Raw genomic sequence first — 19,021 nt, 5'->3', positions numbered from 1 at the left:
CACTGTGGGATTTCCAGTAGGAAAAAGCTCCTGTCTGCCCCTTTTGCCAACTGCCAGGTCCTGGCATTGGCATTTGCAGACATTTGAGTATGATGAACCAACTCAGAACTGGGCCCTAAGTTAGAGGAGCCTGCTGCTTCGACATTTTGGGGCTACTAGATATTACAGTTGAAATGGGTAACTCAATGAGGCAGTATTTTATTACTTTTTGGTCAAGCCAGCTGGGAAAAGGGATTTGAAACAGAAGGCAAAGTAACAATTTCCCAGTCCCCTCACCAATATATAAACACACACACTCCACAAGTTAATAAAACTATTAGTCACAGGGTTCAGGAACTACTATACCTACACCAATGGTGTTATATTTTCACTTCATCTCTAAATTTCCAGGGGAAATTTAAGCTCCTAAATGATGAGTCTCAAAAAGCAGCCATCAAGACCCACAGGAGGCTTTGGAAGCAACTTGCCAATTAACCTAACTTCGCTAGGAGTTACTACATTGGTTCCCAAAGGATGCCACACACTGGAACCACCTGGGTTCAGAAGTAGCTGGCTGGCTCCTACATTCTGATTTTAATATGGGGCATGATCTGGACTCTGAAATAGTTTTTTAAGGGATCCCTAGGTGATTCTAATAGGCAGCAATTTTAGAAGCCACTATATTAAAATAAGAAGTATTCTGGTTTTGTAATGCAACACAGGACATACAAATTTTATATTAGAAAAATTGTTCAACAAGTTCTTAAAGCCTATATACATAGCAAGTAATCCTAAACTGAGACTCAAGGGCAGCCATTTGTTCAAGCAGTGAAGATATCCAAGACCCCAGATTCCTGTCAATGTAGATCCTGCAGCAGCCACAGTACTGTTTCAAGTGACTGGATTCCTGTTCTTCATGTGGGATAAAAGAATTGAAATCTTGGCTTCAACTGCTGCATTTTGAGAGCCAACCAACGATACAAGTTCTCTATGTTCTTTATTTCTCTCTCCCTGTCTCTCAAACAATTCTCTTTCTTTCTTTCTCTCTCTCTCTTTTGAGAATCAGATAGGAAAAAGAACAAAGATTATTATACTGTATCTGGTATACAATGAAACAAGGAATATATTACTGTGGTTTGAATGGTTATGCAACAGGGTAACCAAAAGTCACTTTCAGTTAACACTAGAACAAAAAGTGTTCAAACCTATCACTGAATTATTTGAATTTGCAGAAATACAGGCAATAAGATCCATAACTACAAATATTTACTGAAAGCTATATTATACTTAAAATATCATGAGAGAAGTTGCATCACAAAGAATTTCATTATTAAACAGAATACAATTGCTCACTGAGAATTTCAATGACAGGAACTTTTCTGGACATCAAAATACAGCACTGAGCAAAACAAGGGGAAAATAATGAAAAGTCTGCATCCTTACAGAACTTAACACAAGTCTATAATGGAACGAGACAAATAACCAGAAAGAAGGGCAGAGATGTAATGGGTTGCATTTTAAATAAAGTCTGAAAGGAAACGTGAGAGCGAAGACTTGGAAGTGACTGCTGAGTGATATAGATGAATGTAGCTAGGCTACATTCAAGGCAATAAAATGCATTAGTAAGAAATCCAAAGAATACCATACCTCCATGGGGGATCTTAGGGTTCTCAGGCAGTCTTCCTGGATCAGTTATCGAGGCCCTCACTAAGGCAACCAGGCAAAATATGGCAATGCCATAGAATACTTAGAAATAAATAAAGAATTAAGTTAGTCACTCACTATTTGAAGCATTTTATCAACAAGCACATTTAATTTTAAAATGCATTTGTAATAAATACCATCAGAATAAATAATATTCAAAACAGCAAGAAATGAAATGGCTAATTCACTTCACTTGTCAAACTGCCGAGAGGATGATTTTCAATGTATTATACTTTAGGTATTATTATGCATGATAACTGATAAATTTATGGAAACCATAGTTTTTAACATAATTTTCTACCAATGACGATATAATTAAATAGACTACCTTTAATTACTATGTGTACTAAATTTGAAAGAATCAAAAACCATTAGAAAACTGTACAATTAGGGGGAGGCAGTGTGGTACTGGGAGGTACGCATTGCTAGAAACAATAAGTGTACCAGTTCAAGTCCCAGATATTCTGCTACCAGGCTACCTTCCTGCTACTGCACATGGGCAGGCAGGGAATGATGGTCAAACTACTCAACTTCCTCACTCCCCCACAAGAGACTACAACAGAGTTCCTGGGTCTCAGCTTCGCTCCAGCCCAGCCTCACTCCAGCCCAGCCTCACTGCGCAGGGCATCTGAATAATCAATTAACAGAAAATCGCTTGCTTGCTCACTCACTCACTGTGTGTCTGTGACTCTGCCTTTCAAATACATAAATCTCTGAGGTAAACATCTTCATTTATTATATCTTCTAAGTTACACTGAGTTAATGATGTTCAATCCTTTTATTTAAGATACTTAATTTCAGAATTAAGAATTAGAAACTTCTGAGTCTTCAAATGAACCACAGCAAGTAAGAGAAGGGGAGATTGATTCACCACAGTAAGACGCAGGCATTTGTTCATCGAACAAAAACACCATCCTGCACATATAAAAGGAAAGCATGAGAGTGCTCACTTCAGGACTGAACAGTTTCATCATCTGTATAACAGAGACTGTATTTCCCACAGCTCTGGAGAGGTCACAATAAGGCAATGCACATAAAAACCTTACATGTTATATAAAATTTATCATCTTGACCTTTTAATCATAAAAAGCCATTATCGATGGACTATAGTTTAAAAATAGTTACTCAGCAGCTCAAGACGCTATCATAATCAAGTTAGGACTCAATAATTTTAGTATCATGATTCATATTTAACACATAACATATTCTTCTCAGGAAACATACACACTGTTATCACTCCTAAGGCTTTCATCTGTGCAACTAAGCGCAAAACAGGAAGATTAAGAATATATGCAAATTGTCAATGTCGGGTTCTATTTTAAACAAAATGATCTTTACATATTTTCCGAATAAATATGGAAATAGCACTTTTATTTAGCCTTGCAAATATTTAAAAACTGCATTTCTTAAATGTCTATAATATAGTAAATAACATTAGCACCACTAAAACAGTAATATAATAAAAGTAAGATTATCAGATTAGCAATATCTTTCAAAAACATTTGCAAACAGGAAAGTGTTTAATTATACAAGGTAACAAAGATTTACAAATTTACTTACTTATTATTAATATGCCTGGAATATGTCCTTCTTCATAGTGAGGAAAGAGGACAATTTTGGGAATTATGACAATATTGTATAACCAGACAAAGACAATCAGACCCATGCAGCACCAACCATGTGGGTCAACAACAAAGTGAATCCGGAGACCCATCTTACAGTCCTATGACTGGCTGCCAACCCACAAGGGAAGATGATCCTAAGAAGCAAACAAGAAAAAAAAAATTACTAACACAGAATAAACTAAAACAAAACCGCGTTTCTAGAAACCATAAAATGACATGCATGCAATTTTCCTTGCATAGATGTTTAAAATAAACATTATGGAAAACAGAAATTCCAAGTTAATCAAACTTTACCAAAGGTTCAAGTAATTTAACTTTTTCAGTGTAAATGATTTTAAATTTGCACTGTGTGCTAAACACAAAGTTGGTCCTTAAGGGAGCAACAAATACGAAAATCTATGAGAAATGACTGTGTGGTCAGTGAAAGGTAACTAAAATTTTTATTTGCTTTAATTCTAAGATGGTCATTCAAGTCAGTATGAATGGTTATCCTGTAGTGGAAGAGGTGTGCATTAACTGAAACATGACATTAGAAAACTTCAGAGGGTCAAAACTAGTCTCTATGTTCACTTGAGCAGGATGATGGGCATAATCAGATACATGTAAAATTTTACTCAACTGTGTACTTTTACAATCTACATACTTTACTTTTAAAGCATAAAACCAGTCTTTCATCATCTTGGAAAATTTTAATGAAAGTGAAAAGTAATTACAAATCAGTAAAACTACATTAAGCTTCACAGAATGAAGCCCAAGAAATCTCATTACTATCACTTCAGGAAGGTTCCTGTCTAACTGGAATTTTTTTTTCTCAGTTGAGCACCAAAACCTTTCACAAGCCTTTGGCATGGTGAGAGAAGTCACTGCTTGGGATACCCACACCCATGTCTGGGTGCCTGGTTTTGTCCCGGCTCCTTTCCTCCCACCCAGCTTCTTGCCGCTGCATTCCCTGTAAGGCATCAAATGATGCCCCAAGTACTTAGGTCCCTGCCATCTCATGAATATCCCGATGGAGTTTTGTGCCCCTGGCTTCTGCCAGAATCCCAGCTCTGGCTATTGTGGGCATTTGGGGAGTGGACCAGCAATACAAGATTTTCTTGTTTCTCCTTCCATTCCTGCCTTTGAAATTAAGCAATGAAAGTAAGTTTTTTTTTTTTTTTATAAGTATAGTGATTTTTTTTTTAAAGATTTATTTATTTTATTACAAAGCCAGATCTACACAGAGGAGGAGAGACAGAGAGGAAGATCTTCCGTCCGATGTTTCACTCCCCAAGTGAGCCGCAACGGGCCGATGCTGCGCCAATCCGAAGCCAGGAACCAGGAACCTCTTCCAGGTCTCCCACACGGGTGCAGGGTCCCAATGCATTGGGCCGTCCTCGACTGCTTTCCCAGGCCACAAGCAGGGAGCTGGATGGGAAGTGGAGCTGCCGCGATTAGAACCTGCGCCCATATGGGATCCCGGGGCATTGAAGGCGAGGACTTTAGCAGCTAGGCCACGCCGCCGGGCCCGAAAGTAAGTTTTAAAAATCCAAAATTTTCGCAGGATGCCAAATGAGACATTGGATGGAATTAAGATACTTCTACACAATGTGGTATCTAAAAGTGACTTAAATACATATCTATACTTCAGTAGACATTGAATTTAAACAAAAAATTACTGTATAAAGGAAATTTAATTTAAACAAAATTTAAACAAAAAATTACTGTATAAAGTGGAAAGGGAACTTTCTAAATAAAATAATGTAATAAACAAGGACAAGGTTCTCAAAATTAGAAGCAAATCATAACCAACTGCAGAGCTTTTTAAAAATATATGTTCCCAGGTTTCACTGAATCACTAATTCTTCACAAAGTTCAAAATCAATAAAATGTTTTAAAATGCTGATACCTTCTGGTACCTAAGCCACTATACTACAGAACTCTGGTAAGATATCAGTGTAACAATGACCTAACAAAGGTGTACTAAGCCTCTACTGTACATCAGACACTTGACAGACATTGCAGATACATCTGTGATCATGATACAGTCTGTGTTTAAAACTGACAGTTAAAAGGGTTTAGTAGCATATGACAAATACCACATTTCTAGAAAAATTGTAGGTAGGAAAAAAGACAGGAACTATTTATACCAAGGTTTAGGTAATAGCTCCTGTAAACGGTGAAACCGGAGTTTGATCTTCAAGGCAAGAGGGACCTGCACAGTGGCATAGCAAGTAAAACTGCCACTTGCAATGCTTGCATTCCTAATGGAGGCCAGTTTGTGCCTCAGCTACATCACTTCCAACCCGTCTCCCTACTAATAGCCTGGCGAAAGCAGCAAAAGATAGCCCCCAAGTGATAACTCCCCTGCCTCTCACATAAGAGAACCAGCTGAAGCTCCTGGCCCCTGGTTTCTGCCTGGCTCAGACCCAGCTGCTGTGGCTATCTGGGGAGTAACCCAGGGGATGAAAGATATCTCTCTTCCCCGCCACCCCAACTTTTTTAAATAAATAAATAAATAAATCTTTAAAAACAAGGAGAGTGAAAGCAAACCAAGAAAAGGAAAAGTGACAATACTGCAAACAGAAGGAAGAGCAAGGCATATCACAAATTTCTGGGGGGTAACATAAACTACTAGTCCAAACCAAAAAGCTTGCTCTGCAGAGTAGGTGGTGAGAAACACAGGACTCCATCACGAAGGACTAAAGATGCCGCATTAGAGCACTAAGGCTTCATTCTTTAAGTTTCAGAAAGACAAAGAAGCAGAGGTCAACATGATGAGATCTATGCTTTATATAAACTATTGAAGCTGTGGTATAGGAGAGAAAACTAGACAGAGATCAGCCAGGACAACAGAGGACAAAATTCAAAACTTCTCATGGAGAAGAGACTACAGAATTAAACCAACTGAGTATTACTGATGAATTAGGTGCTAGGGTTTAGAGAAGAGTTCCCGATTTTCATTTTACATTCCATATTCTTCATTCTAATATCAATTTATCATAAACTAAAGAGGAACAAGACACAATTACTTAACAGCCACATTTATGTTCTTCAAAGCCATGAAGCTACCAATAATAAATAATATTTTACTTTAAAATAACACACGGTTCTCTCACTCCCTAGACTCTCTGAAACCTGAAGTGCAGAGAAGATCTCAAATACAATGCCATCTGACAGTTAAGTCAGGGATGGTCCAAACCAGTACCTGTGTAAGGTTTCTCACATGGGGGGTGATAAGCACTTGGCACAGTGATTAGGACGGCACTTGGATGCTCAAGTTCCCTACCAGCTGCCATGGATTTAAGTCCTGGCTCCACTTGGAATTCCAGCTTCCTGCTAAAGCATTCCTTTGGGGCAGAAGAAGCTGGATCAAATAGTTAGATCCCTGTTACCTGAACAGGAGTTGTGGAGTGTAAATTCTGGTGCCAGGCTTTAGCCTTACCCACGCCTGGCTGTGGCAGCATAGGTGGAAATGAATCCATGGGCAGAATATCTTGTTTTTGTCTCTTTGCCTCTTTCTCTTTCAAATAAACAATATTAAAAATAAAGCAGGTTAGTACTCACGCCTTTTAAGAAAGTGAAAGTTGAATGTCACCATTTTTAATTAGAAATTGAAAAGACTGGTTAGTATCATTACAGTGAGAAAAGTCAGAGAAAATAATATGCTGTTTAATTTTATACATATCATCATTTTTTTAACTAAAAGAGTTCAATTACAAATGGTAAGCCAACTGCCTTACTACAATACAAAAGATAAACACAAGAGTTTTAACTTTCACAGCCTGACCAGCCCAATCAAGTGTTGAAAGAGATGACAGAAGGCTATCTCCCAACATGTTTCATATCACTACCTTCATTTCCCTGTTAGTGTTTGAGTTTTATCTGAGACCAAGAAACAGAACATGAATCAAAATCAATATAAAAAATGGGGCAATTTTATTACATATTTCTAGATATAATCTGAAACAGAAAAGCACACAACTCAGCAGAGCAAGCGGCAAAATGATCAAATACTTACCTGTTCTTTGAACTCTTTATTTTCCTTTACCAGAGAATATGCATTTTTTTAATCACAGAAATAAAATCTCACAAGAGAAAATATTACAACTAGAACAGAATTTAAAATATATCCATTTGTCCCTAACATAAATTACACATCGTAAAAACCAAGCCTCCCCAAGAAAACACTTAGAATAAACAATGAATAAATAAGACATTAAATTTTCTTTTAAAAAAATACCTGATTTGTACAAACTAGTGCCACATCGTTCTTATAATGGGATGGCAGAGGAGAAAAGAGTGATCTTCCAAGAGCTCCAAATCAGATTACAACCATGAATGTGTAACTACAGAGCCACAGGATCACTTCACTCAGCTAACGTCTACCAGCCAAGGCTGATGACTGAACAGAAACTATTACACAGCTCAAACCACAACCAAACAACACAGCGCTGCTGCTTCGTCTTAAGGACGGCATCTGTAAAACACTTTCATTGGCTGGAAGTTTCAACATACTAATTTGCATATTAAATGGTGAGCCCATAACTCAAACTTTGATGTATAGTGGACATACCAGTACTCCAACATTTTTTTAAGATTGCTACTTGAATGCACTGACTAACTTCATAATACTGTAAATTACTATAGCACAAATTACTTTTAAACAATAATTAAATCATAAATCTTTGTAATATTCAAAATATTCCAAGGGGCCTCTGCAATGACTGCACAGGCTAATTCTCCACCTTCAAGCATGGCATCGCATATGGGTGCCAGCTTGTGTCCCAGCTGCTCCATTTCCCATCCAGCTCCCTGCTTACAGCATGGGAAAGCAGGAGAGGATGACCCAAAGCCTTGGGACCCTGCAACCGTGTAGGAAACCCAGAAGAATCTCCTGGCTTCAGGCTTCAGATCAGGCTCAGCTTCAGCCACTGCAGGCTTTTAGGGAATAAACTGGCAGAAGATCTTTCTCCCTGTCCTCTCCTTTCAAAAGAATGCTCCCTTTCCTTTTATACTATTTCACTCAACTGCATTTTTCCATGTATTTTACTCAGGAATAATAGTGAAGTCCCTATTGGGAAAAAGAAAAAAAAATGTACTATGCAACAGAAAACTACTACATCAGAACAGACTTTAGGAAATCACAAGAAACCAAGGCAAACAGGCCTCTCTGAACTTCACAACTTTCTGATTCTCCATGTCAACTGAAACAGTCATATAACTATTCCATATGAAAAACAGTGTAATTTCTTGTGTCTGAAATGTCCCTAACACTTGGCTTACTTAAATTCAACTCATACTTTAAGGTCAACTGGAATCTCATGCTCTAACTGTAATTTTTCCTGGAACGTCAATTCACAGTGATTTCCTTTTCTCATCCAATTTTTAATAGGCAACAAAACTACTAGAAGAAAACAGCAAGTAGTTTTATACAGTTGGAATGAAGCAGGCCTTCAACCAAAACCCATAAAAGCCATGCCCATCCACATAAAAATTAAAATAACTGAAGCCCAAAACACATAAAAAAACAAAGTTAGATCAATCTAACAAGCTTCTGCACTGCAAGGAAAACAACTCAACAAGGTAAAGAGGCAACGGAAAGAATGGGAGAAAAAAACTTGCAAAATTGGCAAATGATAAATAATTAATATCCCAGATACAGAACGAGCTCACAAAACTCAACAACCAAACAACCGAGATCCAGTTAAGACATGGACAAAAGACATGTTCAGGCAATTTTCAAAGGGTGAAACACACACAGCCAACAGACACACTAAAAGCTGTTCAGGATCACTAGCCACAAAGGAAATGCCAATTAAAATACAGTGAGGCTTCACCTCATCCCAGTTAAAATGGTCATCATCCAAGTATCAAAAATTAATGAACGCTACAAAGGATACAGGGAAAAGGATACTCTAATGAAATGTTGGTGGGAATGTAAACTAGTACACCTCACTCCTGGAAACTCACTCAAAAGAAGTGAAATTAGTAACTGAAACATTTTTTTGTACATCCATGTTTACTGCAACTCAATTCACAATAACAGAAATGGAAACACTCCAGGTGTCCATCAAATGATGGCCAGATAAGGAAAATGTGGCTTATATCCACTAAAGAAGACTAATCAGCCATAAAAGAATAAAACCTGTTTTTGGCAACAAAATGGATGCAACTGAAAAATAATACACTTAGTAAAACAAGCCAGTCCCAAGACGATAAATAATCATACTTTTTCCAATATGTAGTAATTAACATATAAGACAAAAAATGTATAAGGATGAAATAGACATCTTGTGATTTCACTGTTGTTTCTGGCCCTTGCTTATACTCCTGAAGAACTGTGGCATTTCTACTTTCTACTTGTTGAATATTATAGCTAATGTTACTTACTTATGCCTGTGATTATGGAGTGAACTAATACTTCCGTAAAAACTGAAGGAAATAAAGTGAAGAAGAGGACTGAGAGAGAGTGAAGGAAAGAGGGAGGTACAGCTATCTTAGGTACCTATGAAATACATGAAATCTCTTGTCTTTATACTAATCAGAAAATCTAAACAGACAAAAGCACCCCTGGCGAAAAGCTTCACAGTGTATGACTGACAAGATACATACAAACTAAATATATCAACAATACAGAAATATGAAACAAATCTAATTACTAATCATTGCTGACCATAAAAATGTAAACTAGCAATATTAATTTTCCCCATTCTATTTGGTTTTTAATTTATTTATTTGAAAGTTAAGAATCACAAAGAGAGAATGACTCCATGCCATTAGTAGGCAGCTGGGTGAGAAGTGTAGCAGCCAGGACACAAACTGGTGCCCATACGAGATGCAGCACTACAGATGGAAACTTACTCTCTGTGCCACGATGCAGGGCACACTGCACTGCATTTATAAGCTTTGAGAGGGATAGCTGACAGCCAACACGGAGAGGGCACAGGAGAAAGGACATGCTCGCGACCCTGGTGTGCGTGTGAACTGACACCAGCCTGCTGGAAGAGCACTCTGCCAACGTGGAAAACCCTTCACCAAGCAGTTTTATTTTTAGGAATACCTACACAAGGATTCAAGAGTCTACAAGTATTATACACAGACAAGGATATAGAGCAAACAGAACTTTTTTTGTAATCATGAAAATGTGTCACAGTCTAATTGTTCATATAGCAGTAAGGGGAAAATGAAATAGTCATCAGGGCCTGAGAACGGAGAGGAGCGAGCAGGAAGACTTGTATTTTATGTCAGCATTTTGTCCCTCTAAATTCCTTTAAATCATCTATAAAACAGGGATGACCTAAGGGACACTAACAACCTTTCGAACAAAAAGCTTCACCCTCTCTTTTCACCATCAATGTGTCTTACATAACTTGCTTTTAGAACTACAAGTTTTAAAACAAAAAGTAGTGTGAAAGCATCATGTGTACAGCCACATAAGATTTACAACTTAGAAAGATGCTCTTGAAAATCAGCTTCTGAAATTTTTATTTAAGATTTAATCTGGAAAAATATTTTTAAGATTTTTTTTTTTTATTGGAAGGGCAGATATACAGAGAAAATGAGACAGAAAGATCTTCCTTCCTCTGGTTCACTCCCCAACTGGCCACAATGGCCGGAGCTGAGCTGATCCACAGCCAGGAGCCAGGAGATTCTTCTGAGGTTCCCACGTGGGTGCAGGGTCCCAAGGCCTTGGGCCATCCTCCACTGCCCTCCCAGGCCACAAGCAGGGAGCTGGACAGGAAGTGGGGCAGCCACCCATGACCATATGAGATCCCAGTGCACGTAAGGCTAGGACTTTAGCCACTAAGCTACCACACTAGATCCTAATACAGAAAATTTTAAATGAACGTGAAATAACTACATTCACTAATGAAAAACAAAGCACATCTAAACGTGAAACTCCATGCCACATAATTAGAAACCTATCTCCACATAAAAGCAAACGCAAACTTACCGCTTGCAAACTCACGAAGATGTGCTGTAATTCTTCCAGTGCTTGCATTTACAAGTTTTGTCTTCATTCATTCTTTTAAAAATTACATCCACCCAAATCTCTCTTCAGCAATAGTTCTTCATGAGAACCTATTAATGGTTTAGCAAACAATGATCTCTTAACACAGATTAAAATTACAAGCAGCTAAACACCATAACTGTGAAACACAGTCACAAATGTTTTAAATTCAGAAAGCAAAGATGATTCAATTTCACCTCATTTTGAGCTTTCATATCCTACCAGTCCTTTCATACTTTGCATCTGATTACCATTATGCAAATTTGGTCTCTCCCCCTCCCCATCTCATCCCTCTTTCCCTTGCCTTGAGTATGCGGTTGGTAGAAATCACTAAATTCCCATAAAAGCATTATGTGGCCAGCATCTGTACTTCTTTAAACTTGCTTGATCACAAAATAATAATACATGTGAAAGATCATGAGTGTGGAAGAAAGAGAGGCTGAAACTGGCCCATCACAGCTAATACACAGAGCAGAGTTTAAAACAAAAATGTGATGTATCTCAAGAAAAAAAAAAATCCTACTACAATGAAACAATTCAGAATTAATCATAAAAGCAGCTTCCAGAATTACATGCAGCATATATTGATTCACTATTTTATTAAGTCAATTAACAATGGGCAACTACATACTACATTCTGGCCCAAGAACTAAACGCAGATAGACCCTATGCTCAAGCTAAGATACAGGGCATAGGGCTGGAATGTATCTCTTAAAGGTGGATTTGGGTCCAGGGAACTCATTTCAGATATTCAAATACTTCTGTGTATACTGAGTAGCGTAACACAATGTGTTTCTTACGGTGATTTGCTATCAAGAAAACACTTCTGGAAACAGGAAAATCTGAGAGTTAGCTAAAAAAACAGTGGAGGCTTTTCTGACCAAGAGGACAGAATCAATGAGGGTATACAAAAGGGTGGAGAAAAATCTAAGTACACTGAAATGACCAAGAAAATCACTGCATATGTAAGATTAAGATATGCCAAACTCTAGACCACAGTCAACCTTAAAGAGTATCTCAGTGCTACCAGTACACAGAAAAATGTGAGTAGCTGAAAATGTTTAGTATTTATCCTTACCACACATAATGCACTGTGATATCACCATTTTATTCATTTGCTTTAATAAGTTAGAGAGTGATTTTCAGACTGAAGAACACGTGACATTAATGAGTCTGTACTTCACCCTGAACACAGTGCAAATCCATGCAGGGAAAGCCAGTGGAACTCCATGATGTAGGCTGCATTTTCAGAAAAGCAACAAACTAAAAAGCTGGATTTGAAAGACGAATAAAACACTGGGACTGACTAAATGCGACAAGTGAGGCTTAATGTCCCCTAGATGAGAAATGATGACAAATAGTAAGTGTGCTCAAAATGCCAACTTACAAGGCCAATAGTGTGTACACAGGAGGAAGTGATACTTAGCACAGATAGCATGCTAGAACAGGCAGACCCCAAATCTAATAAGCAAAGTGGTCAACAAGAAACAAAGGGAGGATTCCAGAATGACTTCCAAGTCTCCACCTCAGGGACTAGATGAAGGTGCTATCATTCAAGTTATGCGCTGGGTGAGCATATGTCTTACATGGGAAAACTACTGCAGAATGACAAGGCAAAAACACATCAACATCATTATCATTACATTCCCATCTCACTAACAAATGTGGGGGTGTGGTGAAACCACCTGTAGTTGTATGTTATCCCAGGGTCAGTACTTCCCAAGGTCCATGAAACTGGAACATCAAATGTAATCTTTGTACCCTACCTTCTTAGGCTGCATCTTTGCTTCAGAGACAAAAAGTAGTGCCGCAAAATTCAAAATCAGCTGCTCAAACAGCAAATGAGCCAATTCTTCCAGAAAAATGTAAACCCAAATTACTTGTAGCCCAAACTGTTTTGACACATGGCCATAGTCAGTAACATTACTATGGCTCTAGGGTGGCTTCCTACTGCTGCAGCAAAACAGTAGTTTCAGTAACCCCGCACAAGGTAATCAACATGAGTCAGACCTCAGTCACTCACTGGCTTCAAATGAATGGAAAACAATTCACTTTACACTTACAGTTACTGAAGATAGACTGCAGACAGAGCATCGAAAACTGAGCATCAGAGCAACATGATCACCACTGCGGTAGAAAGTAATGCTAGACCCCTAATGCCAAAAATGCTGGGACAGCAAATACTATCTCAAGGTTTCAGAACTCTAGGATACAAGCAAATATTTTTAACATTGTTATGGCTGAAAGAATATAATCAACTATTTACTAGGTCAGTTTTCAAATGAGCCACAGTAAAACTCTTCCCACACAGCAAAGAGAAAAATGGCTATTAAGTACGTGAATATAAGCAATGTGGAACATAGGGCCCGGCGTGGTAGCCTAGTGGCTACATCCTGGCCTTGCAACTTCCAGCATCCCATATGGGCTCTGGTTCATGTTCCAGCTGCTCCACCTCCCATTCAGCTCCTTGCTTGTGGCCTGGGAAAGCAGTAGAAGATGGCCCAAAGCCTTGAGACCCAGACCCATATGGGAGACCCAGAAGAAGATCCTGGCTCCTGGCTTCAAATAGACTCAGCTCTGGCTATTGCAGCCACTTGGGGAGTGAACCAGTGGAAGGCAGATCTTTGTTTCTCCTTCTCTCTGTACATCTGCCTTTCCAATAAGAATAAATAAATCTTTTTCAAAAATGTGGAACTTACTAATTGTAGCCAAGAATAATTCAGTAAACAAGCCTTTTGAGATATATATATATATATATATATATATATATATATATATCTTTAAACATACTCACAGCTAAATCACTTTACATTAGGTAAGTTATCCAACTATCTATAGCAAATGAGCCAATAAAGTCATTCAAATCTTTAGATATCCCCTAGATACTCAGTTTATTATCAACAGTGTAGTAAATTAATCCTGTACAGATGTTAAAAATAGATTCTTGTTCAAATCATTATACATTCACTTCTTACGTTCTTCAAACTTGAGTTTCTTTGCAAGTTTCAGCTGTATCGTCTGTAACATGTGGAGGAAAGCGTTCCTTAATGAGAAACTGGAAAGCAACAGCAACTTAAAGATGTTAACTCTAAAAGGACAGTGAAGCGAGGAAGAGGAAGGGAAACTTGAAAGTTAATCAGTTTTATTTCTAGTTTTAAGGAAGTCCAGAATGAAATGAGGTTTCCGGCTTCCCATCACTCAAAGTTGCCATGCAATTGTCCTTTATCTCACCCTAAAGTCAAAGAAAAGCTTTCCTGTGTGCAGCTTTTCTACTTGAATCCTATCATAAGCATGCAGGATCTTATTATAATATGTATTTCTACATGCTGCCCTTCTTATAGGAGAAACTCAAAATAGAGATATGACCTAAAATAAAGAGACTGCACTAAAGCCCCTGAGCTAAGTCTCTTTCAATTCAAGACAGAGGATACTGAGCTACGGAATGAAGTGTGGAAGAGAATCAGCACGTGATTTCAGAAGTTAATGAAGAATGCATAACCAAAGCAGGAAAGTCTGAATCAACTGAATTCTTGAGGAAGATTTTGTAAAACTATGGGTGGACAAAGCGCCAAAACAGAGCAAGCTTCCACCGTCAATGTCTTCAAGAATCCACTCTGCAGAACGAATCTTTAAATTATTACACTATGCAAAACCAACAGAAGCTATCACTCTTCCCAGAAACTTGCTCTGTACAAAGTGAACGCAGAGGAGGAATAAATATCAATACTGTACCCCTCAACTTTACTCTATGCTGACACACTTCATTAGCCAACAGAGCAAAAAGTGGGAATGGCTTGGAAAGGCTGGACAATACTAAATAAAAACCACCAAGGGTTGTTTCAGCCACAATGAAATGTCTATGTGGGAATTTTCATTTAAGGCAAGAGGAATATACAGAGAGGGACAGAAAAGTCAACATGAAAGGCAGGCTTCAAACAGGCAGCAACAATCTTCAGTCCAAAAGTGGGAAGCCAGAAAGGCCACAGTGATGCGGGATTTCCCGAGCATGAATCAGCATGCTCTTCCAAGCAAGGGACACTTTCCAGTCCCCACCGTCCTGAGACAGGAGAAGGCAGAGGGCACGGCGACTAAACTGGATTGTTTTTAACACCAGGTAACAAAGCAGAAATGATTTTAGAATATTAACACTAGAAGAAAAGTCTGTGCTGGCTAGAGCTGAAAATTCTTTAGTCAGTTTTAAAAAACAAGTTACTCATTCCATGATCACAGATAAAAGGCTTGAAATCAGAAGCTTGGATGACATTAACCTTGAGCATCTCAAGTTAAAGTGACCAGTGATTGCTAAAATATTAATTTTTACCTAAGCGGCTCTTTTATGAAACGAGTGGCATACAAGTGAAGAGAACAGACACCTACACAACATTTGAGATGGGGAGGAAGGCTCACGCACCCTGAGCCACACCACACAGCACGTAAGAAAGGTGCGAAGGGCAGACAAACTCGGAACAGCTCTAACAAGCAAAATGGGCAGCAAGCCGCCCTTCACGATGGCCAGGGGCTCCGGGCCGTCGCTGTCAGTACACTCCAAGCTGCTTCCGGTGACCAGGAAAGCTTACTTCTTCAACTGCAGACTGATGAATTTACCCGGGGATTCTTAACAACAGACTCACCATTCTGACAAACAAAAAATATATTCCATTTTTTTCCCCTCTCCTCTTGTTTTTCACTTGAATTTTTCAACTTAAACTACTTCAAACATCTTCAAATTTAGTAACGGGACTATCTAGCACATGCTAACCGGTCTTTTAATACCAAGCACTTTTGAAAAAAGTGAAGTCTGATTCATAAAGTGTTATTAAGTCAATATAAAATCGATATCCCTTAACATGAAAGCAAAACTAGATTTTAGGGAACACTTTTCTAACAATAATAAATAGCTCACGGCCTTCCCTGCCAATCCCAGTACTTTTGACTCTGCCTCATGTAGCTGGCTATGCTGAAGACCTCGCTGACACACACGGTTCCCACTCCAGGAAACAAAGCTGCACAGACACATCACCAGGCTTCTCAACTGGCGTCTTCACTTCACCGAGCCTTTATTTTATTCCTGTGCTCTTCCGTAAGCTCTGAATCAGACACTATGAATCAAATCGGGCAGCGGGCAAATAAACAAAAATTATATGATTCACCAGTTACCCCTTGCCTTAAAACCTGCCTGTTATGCTAATAGTGATATACACATATTCTTTAAATGCTTACATTTATTTCCGTAAAAGCAGACATCAGGCCTGGCATCCCGTGTCCTTCCCAGGACAGCTTGGCTCCAGCGCCTTTCAGCTTCCTGCTCTGTAGACCCTGGGAGGCAGCAGGCTGTGCCACAGGGACTTGAGACCTGAGTGCATTTCCAGGGCCCTGTTTCGGCCTTGCCTGGACCGGCTCAGGCAGCTGAGCAGGGAACAGGAGTGTATGTTTGTTCTTCTGCCTCTCATCTAGTTTTGCTTTTGATCGTTTTTTGTTAAAAGACCAGAGATAGGTATTTTAACACAGGCCTCATTATTTTCTTTAAAATGTGCACCATTTCATTCATTCTTAAAACGTGTGGAATTTCACAGAAAACTTCAATGATCTGAAGGCCCTAAAACAAACAAGTCTGTTGTCTTACATCTAAAATGATGAATTTTGGAACTCATAGGTTCTCATACTACATCCAAAACAACAGTTTTGAAATTCTGCACCTCTCAGTTCTATTTGGATATTGCAGCAAACTTTGTAAGGTACATGTTTTACATATATCCTCAACGTATTAAAGGGGCTTCATCACTTGCAACCATGGCATGTGCCAGGTAAGCATGGTAAAGTCAAAGTAAGACTCTAAAAACAAAAGAAATGCAGTCTGACACCCTTGCTGTGTAGCTGAAAAGCAACAGGGACGCCTTCCTCACCTGGCCCTGCCAGAAGTGGCGACTACCATCTGGTTTTTCCTTCAACACCAAATCTTACTCGGCTCTGTCCGATTTATTTCTCACCTCAACTCTTCATCAAAAAGCATTTTGCTATTAAAAGACAGCACCCTCAAGGTAAGACAGAGTAAACTCACCAGATTTTATCTTTGAAATACCAGGAATCTAAACAGTTGGACGAACCAAATGAGACGCTTATAGCAATAGCCTTTTAACCCGAGAATGACACATACTAAGCAGCCAACAAATGGTTAACTATTATAATTACCATGATTTTTACCACAAGGAAGGTAGTGAATTTTTAAAATGCACATAACAGCACGAGCCCATGGAGGACCTATTTAAGGCATCTTCTTAACTTGCATTTAATTATTAGTCATCTTCACTTTAGACTGTAACTTTACCCTATAATTTATAGACGCACCCACAATGACCTTGATTTTTTTTTCCTCTTGCACTTTTATAGACTGCTACATCTTGCAATATTTTCAAGTAATAACTGGTCAGGTCCTCTTGGCCCTGGAGACACACACTCTTCCACACTGACTCAGAAGGGATCTAAAATATGACCCAGATGCAGTTTAAGAAACCCCATAATTTAAATGACCTCTCCCCGCGACTTATTGTAGTGAACGGTAACAGGTGCAAACTGCTGCCCTCCATAAGCCATTCTCTGGAAACCCCTCTTGGATCTGGGGAGAGGAAGGGAGGGCGGTCAATCAGGAAACAAAACTACTCTTGGGCTCCCGAGTTCCCCCTGCAGCTTCACACCCCAAGTCTGTGAATGAATGAAACGCTCCTTTAGGCGTAGGTCTCCGGGGAGCTAGGAGGAGCAGCTTGTAGAAGAGACTCTCAGGACACCAGCAGCTTTGGGGTTTGTTTGTGTTTCTACTGCCCCCAAATCACCTGGACCGGAGCAGGAGCCCGTGCGCCCCCGGGGAGTGGGAGGGGCACGAAGGCCCAGGCCTGGGGAGAGGCGGACACCGCCAAGCCCAGGCCGGCGCAGGTGCGGGAACCGGCCGTGCTAGGCACCCGGAGACGGCTCTCAGACAGGTGAGGGGCTGCCGGGCGCCGAGGAGCCGCGGGCGGGCCTGCCGCTTCGCCCCACGCCCGCACACACTCACCGGCGCCGGCTGGCTCGTCTCTCGCCGCCGCTGCTCTCGCGACGGCCAGCGGCTTCGCCCCCTCCGCCGCCGCCGCCTCCTTCTTCTTTGGCGCCGCCGCCCAAGTCGGGCCGCGCTGCCCTTCCGCTTCCGGGAGCCCGAGCGCCAGGACCGGCCGAGTGGGTGTCTGCATGCCCGTGCGCCCGCGCGCCGAGGCTCCGGTTGCCGCCGTCGACCTCTCCACTCCGCGCCGGGGAGCGGCGATGGGAGCCGCCGAGGGCCGAAAGACCAGAAATCGCGCCGCGGCCCCCACGCCGTCAACCCCTCGGAACCTGCATCCCCGGAACGCTCACACCTGGCTCACCTTGGCGCCCCCGCCCGCCCCGGCCTTGCTCTGGCGGCCTTCTCCTGGTGGCCACATTCCTATCGGTGCCCTTCTCCGGAGGGGCGGGAGAGGGCCCCTGTGTCCAAAAGAGTGCACCGATAAAAATAAATAAAATGTATTCATTAAAAGAGTACAGGTGCAGCGCCGTGTTCTACCTTCAAGGGATGTGCAGGTCGTTCTGCCCCTCTATGCTTCGGAATTGCCCCCTTGATACCTGCTTCCAAGAGCGATCTGCAGCCTCAACATCCTCTGGCACCTTGTCAGAAACGTGCAATCCCGGGCCTTCTGAACAGATACCTCCATCTTCGCAA

At 40.3% G+C, this 19,021-nt stretch overlaps 1 protein-coding gene across 6 annotated transcripts in view; it reads right to left on the bottom strand.

Moving 5' to 3' along the window:
* The window catches only part of ZDHHC21 (zinc finger DHHC-type palmitoyltransferase 21), an 89,204-nt gene extending 70,719 nt beyond the window's left edge, over positions 1–18,485 (bottom strand). Inside the window, exons 1-5 of one of the 6 annotated variants that reach the window (XM_058672432.1) lie at positions 18,347–18,483; positions 11,245–11,372; positions 7,309–7,397; positions 3,244–3,442; positions 1,627–1,725 (exon numbers count right to left, since the gene is read on the bottom strand). In XM_058672432.1, the coding sequence (XP_058528415.1) occupies positions 1,627–1,725; positions 3,244–3,397 (253 nt within the window). In that variant the 5' untranslated portion in view covers positions 3,398–3,442; positions 7,309–7,397; positions 11,245–11,372; positions 18,347–18,483. Of the gene's footprint in view, positions 1–1,626; positions 1,726–3,243; positions 3,443–7,308; positions 7,398–11,244; positions 11,373–14,269; positions 14,320–18,128; positions 18,257–18,346 lie in introns of those variants that run through there. The other 5 variants (XM_058672434.1, XM_058672436.1, XM_004581093.3 and 2 more) reach the window with 5 other exon arrangements.
* Positions 18,486–19,021: the final 536 nt, after the last annotated feature.

The sequence above is a fragment of the Ochotona princeps genome, chromosome 14 (genome assembly GCF_030435755.1).
Source record: "Ochotona princeps isolate mOchPri1 chromosome 14, mOchPri1.hap1, whole genome shotgun sequence".
In the NCBI taxonomy this organism is placed as follows: Eukaryota; Metazoa; Chordata; class Mammalia; order Lagomorpha; family Ochotonidae; genus Ochotona; species Ochotona princeps.
Note: the sequence above shows the minus strand (reverse complement) of the source record. Positions and strands in the feature narration are given on the sequence as shown.